Here is a 21,352-nt window from a genome sequence, read left to right as displayed (position 1 = left end):
CGGGGGAAAGAGATCGACTTGGTGGATGATTGTAAAGAAAAAGGAGGGATTGGCTTGCGGAGAGAAATAAAGGGGGAGGGGGAGAGGGAAGGAAGCAAAGGTGGGGAAATGCCTCCTTCTCGCAAGTTTCTTGCGGGTCCCCCCTTGTATTTCTCCAACTTTAAAACGCAGCCAACAAATAAAAATTCAAGTGGTGAAGCTTTTCCAAGTCACTACGCTGATTTTTCTGCTCGCTTTTAAGACACTGAAAAGCACAGGAATCCACCCAAGCGAAGCCCCCCCCCCCCAAAAAAATCTATCTTATTTTCTGTGAAGACAGGATGCATGTTTTAAGGCAAGGCGACGATAGGGAGCTACCTAACCCCGAGGGTTGTTGTGTTTTTTTACATTATTTGCTTTGATGCCTCTCCGTGCTTTTAACTTACTCCACCTACGGACAATTTTGCCAAGCGACTTCAAACACTCCCACTCAGCCCAACCCACCTCACAGTGCTAACGGCAAAATTAACCAGGCAGAAACAGAAAACCTTCCCTAAACTCAAGCCACAAACTAGAAATTCAACACGAAATGAAAACTCGCCCCTTGAAAAAACAACAGTTGCAGAAACGCCACCCCTTCCACTTCCAGGAGGATGACGTCAGCGATACAGGCTCCGCCCCCGAGCGTGTGACTCGGATTTCTTCCTCGCTCTTTCCCGCCCTCCCCCGCTGGCGGAAACCATTCCGGGTCGCGCCAGGCGAGCCAGGTAATACTTCCCCTCATCGCTCTACCCACTGCAATAGAGGAGGGGGATTACGACCCCTCCTCTCTTTCGAGCCCAGCAGAAGCTGCGCGCGCGCTGTCTTGTCCCCTCCCCTCCGAGCCGCTAGGTTGAAGGATTGGCGGTTGGGGCCCGGGGCGGGGCTGAGGTCAGCTTTCCCTGCTGAGCAGTTGGTCTTTCCTCAGTCCCGCTTTCCTCGCTCGGGGGCATGAGATCCTAAGGGGGCGGCCGGCTTTCTGGGCGGCCGGAAAGAGCTGTTGCGTCCTCGCTCGGGGTCACCTTGAGCCGTCGGGAACGGCTTATTTTCCTGGCCCCGTTCCTCCGTTGTTTCCTTCGTAAACGCACACTGCCTGCGGGGGTTGCCCGCTGGAGACCCTCCTGCTCCTGGTCCAGTCCCCCCCCCCCGGCCTTTCCTTCTCCTGTCACATCCCCGGTCGCCCCTCCGTGAGCGACTCAACCCATTTAGTGCCCACCTGAGACAGTAATCCTACAATACCGTTGAACGAATCGCTCAGAATGGCTACCAGTATTCGACATATGCTGGCGCACATTAATAGTACTGTAGGATCCACAATGAGCCTGGAGAAACATAGCTTCACCTGTGGGATTTATCGCTGCACAGATAATGCATTAAAACAAGGGTGACTGGTTGTTTACAGCGTTGTCCTTTTAAGTAGGAGCTGCGGTGGCTCAAGTGGTGAAGACGCTGAACTGCAGGCTGTGGAAGGTCGGTAGTTCAGGAGTTGGAGACCCAAGTGTGCTGCATGACGGAGTGAGCCCCTGTCTCTAGTTCCAGCTCCTGCCAACCTAGCAGTTTGAAAGCAAGAAATTGCAAGTAGATAAATAGGTACCACTTCAGTGGGAAGGTAACAGCGCTCCCTGCGCCTTGGTGTTTAGTCATGCCGGCCACATGACCACAGAAATGTCTTCGGACAGCGCTGGATCTTTAGCTTTGAAATGGAGATGAGCACCACAACCCTAGAGTCGGATTCGACTGGCTTTCAAGCAAGGGAACCTTTATCTTTTAAGTACTCTCCCCAAAGGGTGAAGTTATTGACCTTCGGGTGGCTATTGTGATTCCCACCGAGGTTCTGTATCTTGCCTGCTTCCAATTGTCTGTCAGTGAGAATCTCACCTCTCGTTTCCACCTGTGATGGCCACATTTTTTTCTTAGCCTGGCAGGAAGTTCTTTTAGTGAAGTCTGGCAATTCCAGAGAACCTAGTATTAATTAATGATCGGCACAGCCCTGGACAATGTTTCTGGTAGTTTATTATGCCTGCTGGATGATAAAACTAAATTGCAGAAGCAGTTTGGGGGAAAATGTTTTTGAGTGCTTCATTGTGGAGTGAATTTTAATCCTGTGGCGTTTTTTATTGCACCGTAGATACTTTTTTTTATGTGTTGTTAGCTGCCCTGAGCCTATGGGAGGGCTATACATGTTTTAAAATTAAATGGTGAAAGTTGCATGTGTTGGATTTCTGCCTGTTACATGGCTGTAAATGATCCTGGTGAGGTGATGTCTGCCTGATAACCTTCTTTCCTTGTGACTCCACTCCATCTCTTTGTATTGTCCATAGTCTCCTCTGACACCACACCACCAAGTCTAGAGAGACTCATTTAACTGCTGCTGGGGGACACTTGCTTTCTTATTTTGGAAGGCTATGCTGTTGCCTCCACTTCCATGCTTCCTGCCAGCCCCTAAGGCCTTGCCTTATCTTCTGCACACTGTAGCTAAAAACAGACCTCCATAAATTCCACTAATCCTATGGGAGTTCACTCATTTCTGAAATATGTGCCAAATTGTCTGCCTGGTCCTGGGGAACCCTTATCTTTATGACATCCCCCTAGTTATCTCAGTTTTCTTCCCTTCATATCACAGGTTTACATGTCACTGCAACCCATCTTGCCTAAACTGATTGATTGATTTATATCCCCTAATGAACATCCAGGTATGCAAGTGCCATCAAATTACAACTGACTTACAGTGACCCCAGCAAGGTGCTTTCCAGGCAAGCGAAAAACAGAGGTGGCTTGCCATTGCCTTTCTTGGTAATCTCCCATTCAAGTACTTACCCTGCTTAGCTTCTGTGATGTGACAAGATAGGCTTCCCGCAAAACAGAGCTGTATACATTTATCCCTCACTGTAACGACACCACTGTGAGGTAGGTTAGGCTGGAAGATAATGACCATCCTGTGGTCAGGCTGTGTAATTCATGTCAGGGTGAGAATTTTAACTTGGGTCTCCCCAGTGCTACTTGTTGAACTTTCCACACTGGCTTATAGAGATCAGCTGAGATGCCTTTTGTTGCATGAGAATTGTAATAAAATCTTACTGTGTGAGCTCTGGGAAATAAATGTACTAGAAAAAAGCAATCTAGCTTCTCTCATCTGGTTGCTTAAAACATTTAATGGTTATTTTTAGATTTAAGATTGAAGTATGTCATATGGTAAACTATGATTAATGCATTCTTTTTGGAAGGAGTTCACTTTTAGAGACATCCTTAGGTCAAGCTTCTCCCAAACAATATCTGCACATATTTTCCTACCTGCCCTTTATGGCATGAAGTCAGAGTCTTCATTATAAGAGGGCTGCCCAGAGGGTGGACAGTTGTGCTACCAAGAACTGATGGATGCTGAGCAGTTCAAAAAACACATTTAATGCTCCATAGATAGTCCTGAGAATGGCAAGACTATGAGTCTAGGCAAATTGAGTGTAAATATAATAAATAATAGTTTAATTGTTTTAAGGAGGTTGTCAAAAGATAGGAATCCAGATCATTCTTTCCCCAACCCCAGGCCAGTAAAAGACAGGAAACAAAGTAGTTTAACAAGTAATTTGTACAGATATTTTCTTAAGATCTCTACAGGAGTTGGATGTAAAAAAATACTGATTTGACATAGTGTAGTAGTAAACTGTAAGAGAGTGTGACGAATGAGATGGCAACACATGTAGATGTTGCAGAACACTAATGCTGACAAATATGAAGTAACAATGTTAACCCATTCCCAACAGCGCAAATGTTGGGAAGTTTATAGATTTACAGAAAAGAGAATGATCCAAACCTTATTTTCTGCCAATGGAAGGGCACTTTCACTGGTCACAGATGGAATTTTCCACCTTCCCATTCCTGCTGCAGCTCCCCAGATGTTAAAGGACCCATAGAAACAGTGTTGGGTGTAATGTGTGGGGAAGACTGTCTACAGAATTACTGAAAATCACCAGGGAAAGCAAATAGATGAGGGGGGAGAGAGGAAGGAAGGAAGGCCCTTCCACCCCGCAACCAGCGGCCAGGCCGAACGGATGGTGTGCACTGCGAAGGACGCCCTGAGTCAAATTTCAGAGGGGGACTGAGAGTTCCGCTTGGCCCATTTCCTCTTGACCCAGAGAAATACACCTAAGCCCGCCTCTGGCCACAGCCCCGCAGAGCTCCTGATGGGCCGGCGCACGACAAGGCTGTTGGATCGGCTGCACCCAGACCGGGCACCGGACGCAAGGAAGTTGATCAAACAGCGTGAGGCTCCGAGAGGGTTCTTCCCAGGGACCCTATATTCCTCCGGAACTACGGGATCGGGCCTCCATGGATCGCGGGCTGAGTCACCAAAGTCAGGGACCCAGTGTCTTACGAAGTGTCGACAGACGACGGACAAATTCTACAAAGGCACATCGACCAACTACGGACGTGACAGCTCCTGGAAGCAGGCGAAACCCCTCAGTTAACGGCAGGAGCGGGAATGCACACTCCGGAACCCAGGGGGCAAGCCGACGCCCCAATCCACAAGGAGTCCACGCCGAACGAGGCACCCCCGGAAGTCCCCGAACCAGCAGCCCAACAGCCATCACCCCAATTGGCGCCACAACCCCCGGTCCCTGCGAGTCAACTGGAACCGGGATCGAGGGAACCAGTACCGGCCCCCAGACGTTCCCTCCGTGAGCGCCGGCCCCCCACCTACTTGCAGGACTATGTCACATAGGTAGGGTCTAAACTATGGGGGGAGGAGTGTTATGTACGTGGGCCACCACTAGGGGTCTGCGGCAAAGACTGGAGCTTGGCTCCCCTGGACAATAGGAACATAGGATTCTAGTTCCCCCCAGCCCCAACCAATAACCATTCTGGCGGGAAATTCAAACCCTCCAATGGACTAAGGCTATACTGGGTGGGTGTGTATATAGTTGGCCTTGCAAGGCCATTTTAGTTAGTCTTGTGTTAAGTACAATAAACATGTGCAAGAGCATGTCGTCGTCCGAGTCCTCCATGCGGCGAACCCAGTACTTTTCTCACCCCCCCCCAAAGATTACGCCTATGCCCAGGCTTACCAGCAGCTCCCAGTAGATGATGCCACTGCAGAGGCCCAGACGATAGTGACACACCGGGGTGCCTTCAGGGTGCACAGGCTGCAATTTGGGGTCAGTGTAGCCCCAGGGATCTTCCAGAACCTTATGGACTGTCTTCTTAAAGGTATTCCTGGGGTCCAGCCGTTCTTCGATGATGTTCTGATTGCTGCCCCATCTGCCGAGACCTTTGCCGAAAGACTGTGCGCCGTCTTGCAATGTTTCCACACTGCTGGGCTCAAGGTGAAACACGAAAAATGTATCCTGGGGGTTCCGAGTGTCGAGTTTCTGGGGTTCTCGGTCGATGCGCACGGCATCCATCCCACGCCCAACAAGGTCAGCCCCATTGTCAATGCCCCGACTCCAAAATCCAAGCCATAACTCCAGGCCTTCTTGGGGCTGCTGAACTTCTATAATTCCTCCTTGTCCCACAAGATCTAATGGGTGGAAATTACAAGGGAGTCGTTACTGGCTAAATATCAGGAGAAACGTCCTAACTGTAAGAGTGCTTGAGCAGTGGAACAGTCTGCCTCAGGAGGTGGTGGATGCTCCTTTGCTGGACGTTTTCAAGCGGAGGCTGGACGACCATCTTTCGGGTATGTTGTAGGTATGTAGGGCTATCTTTCAGTATACTCCTGCAGAGTGCAGGGGTTTGGACTAGATGACCTGCAAGGTCCCTTCCAACTCTAACATTCTATGATTCTATGATAGAGCAAAGAGCAAGCCCTCCCCAGAAAAACCACTCCCAGACCAAGCTGTGAGTAGGGTTGCCAACTGCCTGGAGGGGAGGAAATCTCCTGTCCCACTGGCGGAGGAGTGATGCAGTGATATTTACCAAGTGGTGTGATGGATCACTATGCCATGAAAAGTTTCAGCTACCCATTTCCAAGCATTAAGCTTCTGTTAAAGGGACAAGAAATTTTTCTCCAGGCCTATTGGTGACCATACCTGTAGTCATGGGAGAGGCTACGGAGAACAAGAAAAACTGTGAGAAAGTGACGCTTAATATATGTCTTTAAAGAATCATAGAAAAGTGAACAAAATTAATATACATAATCATAGAAAAATATATATTGACAGTGATCTCCGGAATGTCTTGCCATTTATCATACCAGCTGTAATGTATAGTAGAACCTGCCATGGGCTAAGCATTACAATCATCTTAGCCCATGGCAGGTTCTACTATGCATTACAGCTGGTATGATTATTGAAAATCTTCTTTGATAATTGTGAGACGTCACCAGAGGATATGAACTATTGAGAGACAGTTTTTGTCCCACATCTTTGTTCAGAAAAAGATTTTCCTTCGAAACGGCAAGACATTCCGGAGATCACCGTCAATATATATTTTTCTATGATTATGTATATTATTTTTGTTCACTTTTCTATGATTCTTTAAAGACATATATTAATATGCCATTAATATGCTCAGGGTCTAAAATATTCTTTTCTTTTCTACAGGGGTTGCTGGGTTAAGATGGCACGTATTACCCTTGAGGAACTGAATGAAATGGATGATGAAGACCTTGATGAAGATGAGGAACCCATGGAGAGGGAGGAACAGAATAGGCTGTTTTCTCACTGGGAGGCAGTAGCTAGCACTCACCAAGTGACGCTGCCTCAAGGTAAAAATTTGCATCCCAATCACAAGGAGTCCAAAGGCGGGCAGTGTTTCAAAGATGAACATCTCAAAGTGGCTTTTATACAGGATCCTCCCGAGGCTGCTCTCAAGTGTAGATATACTTTAGTTAATGCTTCAGCTCCAGCAGCTACATGCTGGAAACAGGGTTATTATATGCCTGGAGAAAAGTGTTGTCCCTCTAACAGAGGCTTAATGAGTAGAAATGGGCAGTAGAAGCTTTTCAAGGTATGGAGGTAAAAAAAATATCTTAATAAATAACATCCCATTAAGCCTCCGTCAAGGGGACAGGACATTTTTCTCCAGGCCTGATGGCAATCCTAACTAGTAAATATGCTTGTTTTTCATGGTTAGTGCAACACTAGCAAACTAATGCTAAGCTACTTTATTATAATTAAATTACCATGCAGTATTCTTTGCTCTTTCATATATACTAAATAATGCATTTTAAATCCACTTTGCAACTGGATTTTACTGTGTGAAATGGCAAAGTCCACTTGCAAACAGTTGCTGAAGTGAATTGAAACTGCATTATTTAGTATGTGTGATTATATGTTTAGATTGATTGCATATGTGGGTTAAATGTGTATTGAATATAGAGTTGGGAGTTGGATTTCCTGTAGTGTCCAACTACTACCATTAACTTGTAAGAAGTCCTTGCTTGTCTCTTCTTGCTAGTAAAGTTAAAATAAGACTGCTGATTACAGAATCATGGGCAATAGTAAAATAACTTAAAGAACTTTGCACAATGATATATGAAGAAGTTAAGTATTTGATTTGGCCTGTTTTTCCAGCAGTGAAAGAATTCTAAAAAACATGTTACCATCCATCAAGGCTTTTTTTTGTGACGGTACGGACCTTCATGCACTGCTGCAAGATGTCATTACCCATGTCCACACCCTCATGCACCAGGGATCTCCAGAGGGAGGGGAGAATTGTTGGAAATTGGCACAACATTATATATGAGCCCTGGCACATTTATTTAGCAAAAAAAAAAAGCGCTGCCATCCATCTGTCCATCCTTACTATTTCAGGAAATACCGATACAAGTATTTAATTAATATTTTTCAGTCTTTTTAGTTCCACCCTGTTAAAAAGGCTTGTGGGGAAATGTGTGCCTTTTCAAAGGATTATGGGACTCTGGAGATTTTTGATAGCATTTATCAGGTTTAATGGTTTTCCCAATTTACTGTTTTTATAGACATGGTAGGACCAATAGTACAAATGACACAACATAACCAGACACGTGAGCCGGCACCCTACACTGCATTGTCGCAGCATGAGAAGGTGAGCAAACTTTGCAGACATGAATACTTCTCACTTAGGGTTGCCAGGTCCCGCCTGGCCACCAGCAGGGGATGGGGGGTAGGGCTGCCATATCCAGGTTGGGAAATACCTGGAGATGTGGGGGTGGAGCCAGGGGAGCACAGGGACCTCAGTGGGGCACAGTGCCATAAAGCCTGAATCAGTCACTTTCTCCAGAGGATCTGATTTCTGTAGTCTGGAGATGAGCTGTAGTTCCAGGAGATCCCCAAGTCCCAAGGCTGGCAGCAACCCTATCCCCATTCCCGGATGAGGTGGTGTACAATTCCCAGAGGCAGCTCTGGCTGGCCAAATTTTGTGGAAAGGAGAGTAGGCACAAAAAAAGCATGCTCCTCGCCTTTTCTAATCCCTGACTCCTCCAGTCATTAAACTTCTGCTGACTCATCATGTGACTTCCCAGGAGGTAGAAAAAGGGGAAGGAAGGAGTGTGAAAAAAACAACAATGAAAAGAGTAGGAAAGAAGGGAATGTGCATGAGAGATAAAAAGAAGAAGGGAACTTGAACAGGATAAGGAAGGCGGGTGAAAGAGCAGTATGCAGGAAGCACGTAGATACCAAGAAACTCATCAGTGGGTACAATGGGTAGCATGTTTGGGATTACTGCCCCGATGTAACAAAAAAAAAAATGAACCCAGGGTGGGCATTTTGTGGACAGAGACTGGCTTGGCTGTCCCACTTCATTCTATGGGACAAAGTAAAGCTACATTCTGGGACAAAATTCAGGTCAGTCATCAGAAATGGGATAGACTTAGCCCTCACACCAACAATGTACCCTTCTACTTTCTTCTATATATGGCTCTCATTTTCTCTTATGTGGAAAGCAAACAATGTGGTAAGGGCAAAATCTCTGCTGCAGTTATGACCCTGGGAGGTTTGTTTCTCACCTTACTCCCTCTGTCAGGCTTCTCTGCAATGTGCACTGCTTCTTTCTTGTCCATTCACCACCAGTCATAAGATGGGCCTGTAGTCTAACAGAAGGAACAGCATGTAATGACTCTGAGTCTCTTTAGGAAAGTAGTCTTGGTTGGGTCTAGTCACCCTTGTAATGCTCATCCTCTTCTGCAGGTGAATTACATGAGAGAAACACTGTCACTTAAGTAGGCACCCATTTCCTCCTGATTGTTGAGGATGCATAGAATGTTCTCTCGAAGGTCCATAGCGTTCTGAGCAGATATTCTACCTCGTGAATGAAGAAAACTAGTAGCATTAAAGTTGTGAGCGAGTCTACATTTGATTATCACGTAAATTAGATTTTTAGAAGATTACTTCCATAACCTAGTAAAAATCTCAGAATAAATTATTTTAAATTATATTTAAGCTATATTTTAAGAATAATTTAAACATTATAAGAGAAAACAGAATCAAGTCAAATTTCTCCCACCCCTTTCCACTATATTGGTAGACCTGTTTTCTGGAGAACAGGTCTACCCACCCCTTTCCACTTGGCCTCTGGAGAATAGGTCTACTCACCCAGTCTGCTATATTGGTAGACCTGGCCTCGGACTCTTGCTCTTTGCTGTGCCTTAGAAAACATACCAGCACTTGGGGGGGGGGGGGCTCTTGCAGTCTACTTTGTGTTTTTTAGTGAAATATGACAACCAGCATCACGGGTCAAGTATAACAGAGGAGGAACAATCACTGTCAGAACCCTGCCTAACCTAACAAACAGGAAGTCGCTTAAATGTTATCAACCTCCCCAAACTATTTATTTATTCAAATATTTATATCCCACTTTTCCCTTTGACTCAAGGCAGCTCACAAATCATACTGAAAAGCATAATAGGGGTGTGCAAGAAATAGTTTTTTTCTGGATCTGTTGTAGCCTACAGGGACCATTATAGTAAATGGGCCCATAGACTATAATGGAGAATCAATCTTGGGGTGTCTGGGGCTCTGGGGGGGCTGTGTTTTTAGGTAGAGGCACCACATTTACAGCTGGTGTCTCTCCTCAACCCCTCCCCCCAAGTTTCATAAAGATTGGACCAAGGGGTCCAATTCTATGGGCCCCAGAAGGAGGTACCCCCATCCTCCATTGTTTCCAATGGGGGAAAAATGCTTTGTGGGCTAAAGCAGAAATCCCTGCACTGCCTGTTAAAATTTTGTGCACCAGTGCCCCCTAGTGCAGCTTAAAGGGAATTATGGATGCAAGAGGTTTGGATTTGTAGATCTTTGTTGCTGTGGGGTGGGGTTTTTTTTGCTGTATGTTCCGTTTTTTCCTTGGACCCATGTTAGATCAGCTTTTGTTTTTAGTGAAGAAACTAGTCCCCCATATCGTGACACAAGTGTGACCAGGTGGGCATGTTGCCTTTCACTCCTGTAGACATGGTAAATAGGTTCTTCAAGGATATTTTAATCAGTTCTTCTCTATCCAGCATGCATACATCTGTAGACTTTAGCACCATTTACCTGGATCAACCCGGTATGGTGTCAGCATTTGTCAGAGTAGCTCTTTGACACCTGTACTTCTTGTAGCCATCCAAATTCAGCACACAGTATTCATCGTTTTTGCTGTGTCTTGCATTTGACTCCATCTCTGTAATCTCAAATTTAATTCCCTGCATTTTAGCAATGAAAATAGCATGCCAAATATCCTTGGCCCATTTTCAAGCATGATGATTAAAAAGCTTCTTTGAGATTCTCCTGCTGTAACTGACACTTGCTGAATGTTGTTAATATAGGATACATCATAGAAGAGAAAACTCATGTTTACGTTTTTTCATTAGTATCATGGTCTGCTTAATAGTAATATTGTTTGCTTAATTCAGAAAAGATGGAGGCGATGATGACTGGAAAGGCAGAATGTTCGGCTGGTGTGATCTACCAGATTTAGACTGGGTTAAGCTCTTTAGTAGGGTCCGCGGTGGCTCAGAGGTTAAGATGCTGAGGTGCAGACCGGAAGGTCAGTAGCTCCGCAGTTCGAGACCCTAGTGCCGTGTGACGGAGTGAGCTCCTGTCTCTGGCCCCAGCTCCTGCCAACCTAGCAGTTTGAAAGCAAGAAATTGTAAGTAGATAAATAGGTACTGCTTCAGTGGGAAGGTAGCAGCATTCCATGCACCTCGGTGTTTAGTCATGCTGGCCACATGACCACAGAGAAGTCTTTGGACAGTGCTGGCTCTTCGGCTTGGAAACGGAGATGAGCACCACCCCCTAGAGTTGGATTCGACTGGTTTTCGAGCAAGGGAAACTTTTACCTTTAAGCTCTTTAGTAGATCAAGGTAAGAGCTCGGGAATGCCCGTGGACCTGGCCTTATTGATGGACAAACAAGTAGATGCTGTTGCTAGGAATGCCTTCTTTCAGTTATGTCTTGCTTGTAAACTGGCTCCTTATTTATATTCTGCTGACATAGTGATGTTCTACTGTTCAGATTATTGTAACATACTGTATATGGGCCTGCGTTTGAAGACATCTTGGAAGCTACAAATTGGTATTCCTGTGTGCCACTCAAAACTCTCTTTGCTTCTGGGCCCAGTTCAGTGCTGGTTAGTACCTTTAAAGTCTTTCATGACATGGCCTTCATACTTATTGAACCACATCTGTTAATATGCCCCCATACTCCAGCTGTGTTCTTCAGACATGCTTTTTACTTGTGGTACCCTCCTGTCCATTTGGCAACAACTAGGCCATGGGCTTTATTCCTTTGGGACGGCCTACCAGAGTGGGTGTAGAAGACACCTTCACTTGCTACTTTTTGTGTGTAGGTTTTTTTTGCATTTCTGTGCATTTCACATTGAAAGTAACATAGTGCGTGCGCCTATGCCTGGAAGTCATGGCAACCTCTGGCAACTCCTACTGGGGCATGGAGGACGTTCAGAGAAGTGGCTTGGTAGCCTGCCTCTGCCCCTTGGCACAGGTATTTTCTGGAGGGCTCCCATCCAAATACTTGCCAGGGTCAGCCCTGCTTAGTTCCTGAGATCTGTCGAGATCAGGCTTGCCTGGGCTATCCAGGTCAGGGCTCCTGCTACTTTTAGGGCAAGACACTTTTATTTCAAAGAGCATTTGGCAGAGGGTAAACTGTTTCAGCAGATTTGGCTGCGTTCTTTTCAAGTTCTGTGCATTTTTAGATCTTTGTGCTTTTTAATTCTGTGTGGTTTTTAACCTGTGCATTTTTAGGAGATTGTCAGCTGGACTGTTCTGCTTTGTGCCCTTGCAGTCTAGTGTTGTGTTGTTAGCCGCCTTGAGTCTGAGGAGATAAAGTGGGATGGAAACAGGGAAACTTCCTGCCACCATCTGGCTTTGCCCTCTGCTGCTCAGTTGTGCAGTGGTGGAAAGTTCATGGGGAAATGGTGGGATGATCAGCCTTGTGCCGAAGCAGTGACATCATTTCTGGCATGACCTGGAAAAGACATCACCATGTAGGGCAGTGTTCTAGCATTCACCTAAAGGCACCATACAAGATGTCTCCTACCATTAGATGGAAATATTTTAAATAAATAAATCACAGTGGAGTGATTTAAAGTCTCTTGCAATACCTTTTGTGTCACCTAAATGTTAGGCTCTCTATTACTAGATATCATGACAAAAAGCTAGTTCTCAAAAACAGCAGATGAGGTGGTAAATAAAGCTTTTTTTCTGGGAGTAGAACACCAAACTACAGGTGTGGGATGTTTTAGTTGAATGCTCATCACTTCAAGAAACATTCCTTGCACATAGAATACTGGCATGTCCAAGTGAAGGCTAAGTTAGAATCCTTCTCCTTGACTTCTGGTTTTCCATGTGCAGGGATTATTTAATTTTTTTTTATAACCAAAAGAAAACTAAGCCACTCTCAAGGAGAGGTGGATTGTAACCTTAGTCCTATAATTGGTAGAATCCTGGCAACTTACACAATATATTGTTAATTGTACCCTGTAAATGGTAATTGTCCACTTGAGTAGTAACGTTTGTGTCCATGAATTTTCCATGACATTCACACTCAGGGAATCATGGCTAGGACTGTGGGCTAGAGTCTGATTCTAACTTACTCAGAAGCAATCCCTACCCATTTCAATGGGACTTGCTCCAAAGCATGTATTAATAATATTGCAGCCTTAAACAACTAGAAATTAGCTGCCCGGACTGGGAAACAGTGATTAAGAGGCTCCCTACATGAAAAACCAGAAATGGAACTCAGTATTGCAAACTGTTGTGCATATGTGATTAGGATATCAAAGTGCCAAACTACATGGACAGTGCAATCCTATGGTGAGTAACTCTCCATAGAATGGCACTATAAGCAGCAAACAGCATGCAGCCCCCCACCCCTTTTCCCCTGCAAATGTCCCTTTCTCACTGCTGCTTTGCAGCAAGGAAACGGGCTGTTTGGGCTTATCTTGCACATTTTTTCATATAATGTATAGCTAGCAGCCCCGTAGCCAGAAACTTTGGGTTGGTGAGGCATGGGGGAATTATGTGTGGCAGCATGGGAGGGGGGAGGGAGAGGGGCAGCCACACGTCTTCCCTTAACTCCAAGAGGTGATTTTGCTGCTTGGAGATCAGGCACGAGCAGCCCCCGCTAGAAAAACAGCATTTAAAGGGTTCCCTTTAAATGCTGTTTTTCTAGCGGGGGCTGCCCACACCTGATCTCCAAGTGGCACAATAGCTGCTTGCAGATAAGAGAAGGTGTGTGGCTGGCAACGGCCCCTCTCCCTCATCTCCTGCAAGATTTAAAGGGCCTGCTGATCAGCTGGAGGGCCCTTTAAATCTTGGAGGAGGGAGGGGGAGGGGCAGCTGCAAGATTTAAAGAGCCCTCCAGCTGATCAGCAGCCACGTTCTCCTGCTGAGTAGCCAGAGGGCCCTTTTAATGTCACAGGAGGGAGGGGGAGGGGCAACAGCTGTTGTGGGGCATGCCTCACATTTGAGAGGGTAGAGCCCCGAATGCTCCACTGTAGCTATGGGCCTGATAGCTAGGGTTGCCAGGTCCCTCCTGGCAACCGGTGGGGGATGGGGGGGACTTAACTGGGAGTGGGAGGGAGGCCCAGATGACGTTGCAGTGGCGTGTCTACATTACTTCTGATGTGACCTGGAAGTGACATAATCACACAGTAATGTTGGGGCAATGCTCTGGTATTTGGGCAAATTTGGCTTCTACCATAGAATTTTTGCCCAAATACCAGAGTGTCACCCTGACATTACTGATGTGATGTGATGACATCCCTTCCGGGTCACATTGGAAGTAACAGACACATTGCTGCAATGTCGACTGGGCCTCACATTTTTCTGAGTAAATTCACACACACACCCAGCCAGCTGATCCTCCACCAGGGTGTCTAGCAACCCTATGTATAGCTGAACCCTCAATGGCTAAATAATTATGTTCTTTAAGACATCTGGTAAATAAAGTAACCTTTAACTCATGTGCATATTCTTATATATTGCCCTTTTTCATATGAAAGTGCTTTACTATAGTCATTGTTGCATAGTTAGATGCTTTCTTGCTTTCTTTTTATCAGTCAATCAGTAGCATTTTGATCTTTGCTTGTGATAAAACTCCAGGGAAATAAACCTAATTAACAGTGCAAGCCTAAAAAGAATTACACCCTTGGGGAGGGGCGGGGACTCAGTGGTAGAGCATCTACTTTGCACGCAAAAGGTTTCCGCTTCAATCCCCAGCATCTCCTGTTAACAGGATCCAGTAGCAGTGTTTATGAAAGACTTCTTCCTGAAAACCTGGAAAGCAGCTGCCAGTCAGAGGAGGCAATACTGACCTTGATAAACCAATGGTCTGACTCAGTAGAAGCCAGCTTCATATGTTCTGGTCAATGGGCTCAGAAGGCTGCAACTCTGCTTAGAATTGCCGTATAACTTACTAAAACAAACCGAGAGAATCACGGAAATACACGTACCAAAAGAGAATAAACCGTGATAACCTGACCAATTAACAATTCTTACAAATCCATTTTATATTTAAATGAACTGTGCATATAACATGTGAAAAATTATATTTAAATTGCATGGAAAAGTTACAATCTTTGTTTTTTCGTGTATAAAAATCCAAAACCTTTGAAAGATTGTTAAATATTTCAAAGGTTTTGAATTTTTATACAAGAAACAAGTATTGTAACTTTTCCATGCAATTTAAATATAATTTTTCACATGTTATATGCACAGTTCATTTAAATATAAAATGGATTTGTAAGAATTGTTAATTAGTCAGGTTATCACGGTTTATTCTCTTTTGGTATAACTTACTAAAGCTGATGTGAACATTTCCCTAGCTACTAGGCTTGCCAACTCCAGACCCAGACATTCCTGGAGATTTGAAGGCAGACCCTTGTGAAAGTGGAGTCTGGGGAAGGGAGAGAACTCAGCAGGGACGTGATGTCATAGACTCTACCTTCCAGAGCTGCCATCTCTCATGAAATGCTATGGGTCTACAGGACCCACCAGGAGGTTGGCAACCCTGACAGATACTAGTATAACATGAAAAAGTTATATTGTGTACCATTCTTTAGGCTTAGTGGTCAACATCGTGAGGGTGGAGGAATGGGATATCGGGTTAGGAGGGAAGTGGAGCGTATGGACCTGGGAATCAAGGTCATAAAGGAAAGTGGAGTGTATGTTAGAAAAGAAGCTGGAAGTCAGGATCCTGGGGCAGGGCAACTTAAAATCAGACATTTCAGGCCCAGCACCCAAGGTAGCAGATACTATTCAGTAAGGATCCAGAAGAATAAAAGTATTGCTGTCTAACAAGCAAAGACGGTTCAATGGCACTTTGTCCTTCAGTACATTTAAGAGGAAAATGAACCTAAGTATTACTTCTTCCCTTTCCTATCAAGTACAGCGGTGAATACCCTAGGGTTGCCAGTCTCCAGGTGGTGGCTGGAGATCCTCTGGAATTACAGCTGTTCTCCAGGTTACAGATTCCCCTGGAGAAAATGGCTCCTTTGGATGGTGGACTTTATGGCATTTTAACCCACTAAGGTCACTTCCCTCCCCAACCTCCACCCTCCCTAGGCTGCACCCCTAACATCTCCAGGAATTTCTCAGCCCAGAGCCGGCAGCCCCAGAATACCCCCATTAACTACAGTTTAGCAATGGGCTTATTTTTCATTGGAGAATCAGGCAGAACATTACCTCCACATTTTGCTCTGGATCCGTAATGATTAGAAACTGAAAATAAAGTAAAATAAAGCTTAAAACCTGGGCCAGCAAATGGACCAATTAAACATGGTTAGGATGTTCTGTTATCTAGCTAAACTTTTTAAAATATATTTTTTATTTATTTCCAATTTATACCCCACCTTGCCGGTAAAAACTGGCTCAAGACAGCTTACATAAGTTAAAATACAATAAAATCAATAGATACCATAAAATTAATAATAAACAATTGCATAAAGTGCTAGTACAAACAGTGCAAACAGATGGCGGCAGTTTCCTATGTCTGATCCAGTAAGAAAAGCCCATCCGACGTTATAATAGGGCCATGGCATGTTCGATTTACGATGGTACATTCATCAGTGGTGGCTCCTAATCGAAGGTCTGGTGGAAGAGCTCCGTTTTACAGGTCCTGCAGAACTGTAAAAGGTCCCGCAGGACTCTGATGTCCTCCGGGAGCTCATTCCACCAGTGTGGAGCCGCCACTGAAAAAGCCCTGGCCCTCGTTATGGCCAGACTGGCGTCTTTTGGGCCACGGAGAGTCAGGTGATTCTGCGACCCTGAACTCAGTGCTCTCTGGGGCACATATGGGGAAAGGCGGTCCCTCAGGTAGGCAGGCCCCGACCATATAGGCTTTAAAGGTCAAAACCAGCACCTTGAAACGAATCTGGTATGCTATTGGCAGCCAGTACAATGCCTTCAGCTCAGGCTGGATGTGATCTCGTGTTTATGGGGCCATATGACAACCCTGTTTCCCCCTGGCCTTAATAAATCCATATAAATTCTTCCTGACAGAGACTATAAACAACAGATCCTGCTTTTTTACAACTTTTGTATAAATCCATGCCTTTACAGTACAATCCCAAACAGAGTTATACCTTTCTAAGTACATCGAAAGCAGTGGGCTTAGAGGAGTATAATTCTGTTTAGGATTGTAGTGTTAGTCTAATTTGTTTGTTAGATTGCATACTTCTCTGACAGGTCATACTCATATTAAAGGATCACATTTACACCATACTAAGAGAGGCCAGTGGTGTAACGTAGTTAGTGCAATGATTAGGGACAGAAATTAACCCTTCTTCTGGTATGGCCATTTAAGGAAGGTTTTCAGCCCTAAGGAGTTACAGAATTTTCTTGAATGAATAAAGGAATTGCTTTCTTTAAATATGTAGGTGTCTCCTGTGAAAGAATATTCAGTGTATGGGGTGGGGGGTTATTATTATAATTAATTAAATAAGGCCCTAACCTGGATAGCTCAGGCTAGCCTGATCTCATTAGATCTTGGAAGCTAAGCTGGGTCAGCCTTAGTCAGTATTTGGATGGGGGAGACCACCAAGGAGTAGCAGGGTTGCTGTGCAGAGGCAGGCACTGGCAAACCACCTCTGAATGTCTCTTGCTTTGGAAACCCCACCAGGGATTTCCATAAGTCAGCTGTGGTTTGATGGCAAAAAACCCCCCAAACAGTTAAATAAGAGAATGCACAATGATTATCTTTATAAAAAGCATCCTATTGCCTGTGTTGAGATAGGTTTTGTAATGTGTAAGCCAGGGGTGCTCAGCCTTTTTGAGCCTATGGGCACCTTTGGATTTCTGACACAGGGTGATAGGCACAGTCACCAAATGGCTGCTGCAGGAGAAAGAGCCAGCCACAAAATGTCAGGGAGCAAGGTGTTTATGTGGAACTCTAATAGTACCTCTTCAACATTTCAGGATGCCTTTTAATCTGCACGGCCAGTCAGAAGCCCATGCTGGGCAAAAGCCCCACCTGGCCCCACCCACTTTCTAAAGGCACTTGGCAGGGGCCCTTGGGCAGTCAGCGGGTGCCATGGTGCCCTTGGGCAGCCCATTGGGGACGCCTGGTATAGGCTGGTGTATTGATTGGTTAAAACAGCTGATCATATTAAAACCTTTTATGAAGCAGAAAAATGTCAGGTCTTTCAGCCCCCCACCCCCATTGTAAATACCAGCTTGGGGATGATTGGGATCCATCTGGCCTAAGCCATCAGGACTTGTATCTGCTTCACCACATGGATAGTGTTTTGTAGTTAAAGTGTACAAGATACAAAAAGAAAGATATTGCTGTGTATGTTCATCAAATTCTCAAATTTCCAAATTATATTTTGTTTTTCAGATACATTAAACAACTCAACAAGAACAAAGTCTTCAAGAGAGAAGAAGAAGGACGGACCTTCCCGGGCTTTCTGTAGTCCGTTTCGAACAATATCTTTTTCAGACGTCAATTCATGTTGTCTGTAGTGTTTTTACAATTCCAATCTTGGCTGTATATGTGGTGTTTACAAAAGTTCAAAAGTGGCTGCTCATAGCTCTACTGTCTACCGGTCTCCATTCATGGAGACCATTCATGGAGACCGGTAGACAGTAGAGCTATGAGCAGCCACTTTTGAACTTTTGTAAACACCACATATACAGCCAAGATTGGAATTGTAAAAACACTACAGACAACATGAATTGACGTCTGAAAAAGATATTGTTCGAAACGGACTACAGAAAGCCCGGGAAGGTCCGTCCTTCTTCTTCTTCTCTCTTGAAGACTTTGTTCTTGTTGAGTTGTTTAATGTATCTGAAAAACAAAATATAACTTGGAAATTTGAGAATTTGATGAACATACACAGCAATATCTTTCTTTTTGTATCTTGTGCCATTTAAATTGCTGGATCCTTTGTAACTTCTTGTAGTTAAAGTGTGACACCTTGTTCATACAGAAAGGATTTGGAAGTCCTTCCCCTTCCTTCGATGCTAAGCTTTTTGTAATACATAATGTCCAGTTTTTGTCCCTTCACTGCTGTTATTAACTCTTCCCCCTTCTTGTTTCAGTGTGAAGAGATAGCATATGAAGAGCGGCTATACCCATCTAAGAAATGGGCATGCATTACCACAGGGGAGCCCAAGTATGAACAGAGCATCTCCATGGGTTTCATGAAACTCATGCGGTATATCTGCAAGGAGAACTCGTTACGTATGTGCAAGCAAGTGCGAATGGAGGGATGGGAAGGGACTCTGCAAAGACATAGTCCCCTGCAGCAGTTGGATTAAATGGGACTGGAGAAGCAAGTAGTAGGCTTTCAAGGCCACAACTTTTTCACTGTCCTGTCTCTCTACATGTGTCTTTATCTAGGCTGCCACTTGGGGATGACGGTGCCTGTGATCACTGAGATTCACCTTAATAAGGAGGGTACTGAACTGCTGCAAGATGTCATTACTGGCTATTATCTCCCAGAGGAATTTCAGCTTAACCCCCCTCTCCCTATGGACCCTGAAATCCAAGTCATAGAGAGAGCACCACTTCAGGTCATTACAAGGTGGGCCCTGCTCCTTGCACATTAGTGCTGCTTCTAAGCAGAGGAGAGAAGGATTGATGCTTTCTTGTCCTGGCTGGGAGAAAAAGAATGCATGGCAGGGAAGATGGTGATTAAGAAAATACATTAGCATAGAAAAAAATGTTCTGAGGTCCTATAATGGAGAAGGGAAACACTTTGTGGAAAGCTGATTCTATGCAAGTCAATAGTTCCCAAAGTGTTCACGATAAGGAGCCATGCATTGATGGGCGGGTGGCAGAGAAGCAGTTTTTTAAAAAACCAATGTTTGATTTTTGAGTACAATTGTTTTGTTGTTGATCTTGTGTAAAGGGTGTTTTATGGGAACACTACAGAAGAAACGATCCTACAGGAGATTCATCTTCTCTGGGAATTGCTGGGCTCCACTGATAATGTGCTCCATGAAACCTACATGGTGGCTACATATGAAAATCCTGGTGTTCCTAATCGTCGCAATGAGATCTGGTTTATTCGGCGAGCAAACTGAAGGTTCCTATGAATTCCTGACAAAACTGCAAACCACCCCGTTACAGGAACCGGTTTAGATGGCAGTTCTAGCCTGAAGGAGATAAATGCACATCCTGGCTTAGTGGTCATCCTATAGAATAGATGAACCGCTTCTTTTCCCCTGGGTGCTTTAACAACTTATGTTCCCTCCTGTGAGCTCACAGCCAAGGGAAAAACTAGTACACGCAAATGTTCCTGAGATGATTTCCACACCACTACTGCAGGGGGCAGTATGAGATATGCCATTATGAATGGAGATGGCTTTGGAAAAGACAATTGGTGCCTGCTTGTGTGGGCCCCAAATATGTCTGTGCCAGAGTTGAAAGAAGGTGTATTGGGAAGAATAGGTCACATTACAAGGGTTTAGTATCTGGAAGTGAATTTGCAGAGCAGGTCTGAACACCATTGCTTTACAGCTGTGTCTGCAGCTGACAGATGGTAATGGCTGAGGAACAGGTTGTGACCTGAGTTATGTATAGAAGGAGGACTTAACTTCTGATGCCACAGAGCATCCTTTTTAGCCATGTGTGAAAAAGGCTAAATCTTTTTATTAGTTAATTCTCCCACAGCAGTGAAGAGCCATTACTGCATTTTGGGAGGGAATTGCTTTAGTCTGCCTTAGCTGGAGTAATTTAAACGTGTGTCCAGAAACCAGTGGGAAATACCTGCAAAAGCCTATGGCCTGATGGTGAACTAAGAAGCAGAAACAATGGAATTTCTTCTCCTATGGTTTACATGATCTTTCCCAAGAGTATTCAAAGAGTTGTATGTTACCCACTGGCCACCTTCTGCTTGTCAGCCAGTTGGAGTGTGTGCCCACTTCCTCTTAATCAGGCAGCCTCAAGGGCTTGATGTGAGCTGAGCAGGTCGTCATCTCTGCAAGTTGTCACTGGTAGCATTTATATTGCGCTGTCTTGTGTTGTGCATTGATTGGTTGGTTTCACACTCACAAATGCTACAGTCCTCTTCCAAGAGAGGTCGGTAGTACAAAGCAAACATGAAATAAAATCTAAACCTGGAATAAAATCTAACCCTTTGAATGTATTTTATTTAGTGCAATATCTATTTCCAGGGGCAAGCTGGGTCTTCATACAGTTTCAGGCTACCTTTGGAGTTACTGTTTCACTAATAGTGACAGATTTGGGATTCAGCTGACATCCAAAGAATATCTAGATAACAAAGACAACACCTGCTTGCTTAGAATCAGCAAACTGTAATATAAAGGAATGGAATATTAAAGTTTAGGAAGACAGTATGGTTCTATTGGGCCAGGCAATCAGCCAAGTAATCTGGCTGCTTCAAATAGATCTGCGGGAACAGATGCAATGGAAATCTTTCCTTTTCGAATAAGATAGTGATAAGCTATTTTTGTTAATCACATT

General features: G+C 44.7%; 1 protein-coding gene across 1 annotated transcript; it reads left to right on the top strand.

Annotated features, from left to right (window-relative positions):
• The first annotated feature begins 721 nt into the window (after positions 1-721).
• On the top strand, positions 722-20,984 carry LOC107123078 (heme-binding protein 1-like). Its single transcript, XM_015426252.1, has 6 exons — positions 722-746; positions 6,555-6,718; positions 7,934-8,019; positions 18,964-19,105; positions 19,265-19,448; positions 19,776-20,984. Exons 2-6 carry the CDS (start codon positions 6,571-6,573, stop codon positions 19,948-19,950), a joined length of 735 nt encoding a protein of 244 aa, XP_015281738.1. The 5' UTR covers positions 722-746; positions 6,555-6,570; the 3' UTR covers positions 19,951-20,984.
• The last annotated feature ends 368 nt before the right edge of the window (positions 20,985-21,352 follow it).

The sequence above is a fragment of the Gekko japonicus genome, unplaced genomic scaffold, assembly GCF_001447785.1.
Source record: "Gekko japonicus isolate JY-2015 unplaced genomic scaffold, Gekko_japonicus_V1.1 scaffold405, whole genome shotgun sequence".
NCBI classification, from domain to species: domain Eukaryota; kingdom Metazoa; phylum Chordata; class Lepidosauria; order Squamata; family Gekkonidae; genus Gekko; species Gekko japonicus.
The sequence above is the reverse complement of the archived record's forward strand: the minus strand, read 5'-3'. Positions and strand labels throughout refer to the sequence as shown.

Excerpts from the sequence above, each read along its gene's own strand:
- LOC107123078 (XM_015426252.1), top strand. The coding sequence starts at position 6,571 with ATGGCACGTATTACCCTTGAGGAACTGAATGAAATGGATGATGAAGAC. Across the intron at positions 8,020-18,963 it reads CATTGTCGCAGCATGAGAAG|TGTGAAGAGATAGCATATGA; the intron begins GTGAGCAAACTT and ends TTCTTGTTTCAG. Across the intron at positions 19,106-19,264 it reads CTGCAAGGAGAACTCGTTAC|GCTGCCACTTGGGGATGACG; the intron begins GTATGTGCAAGC and ends GTCTTTATCTAG.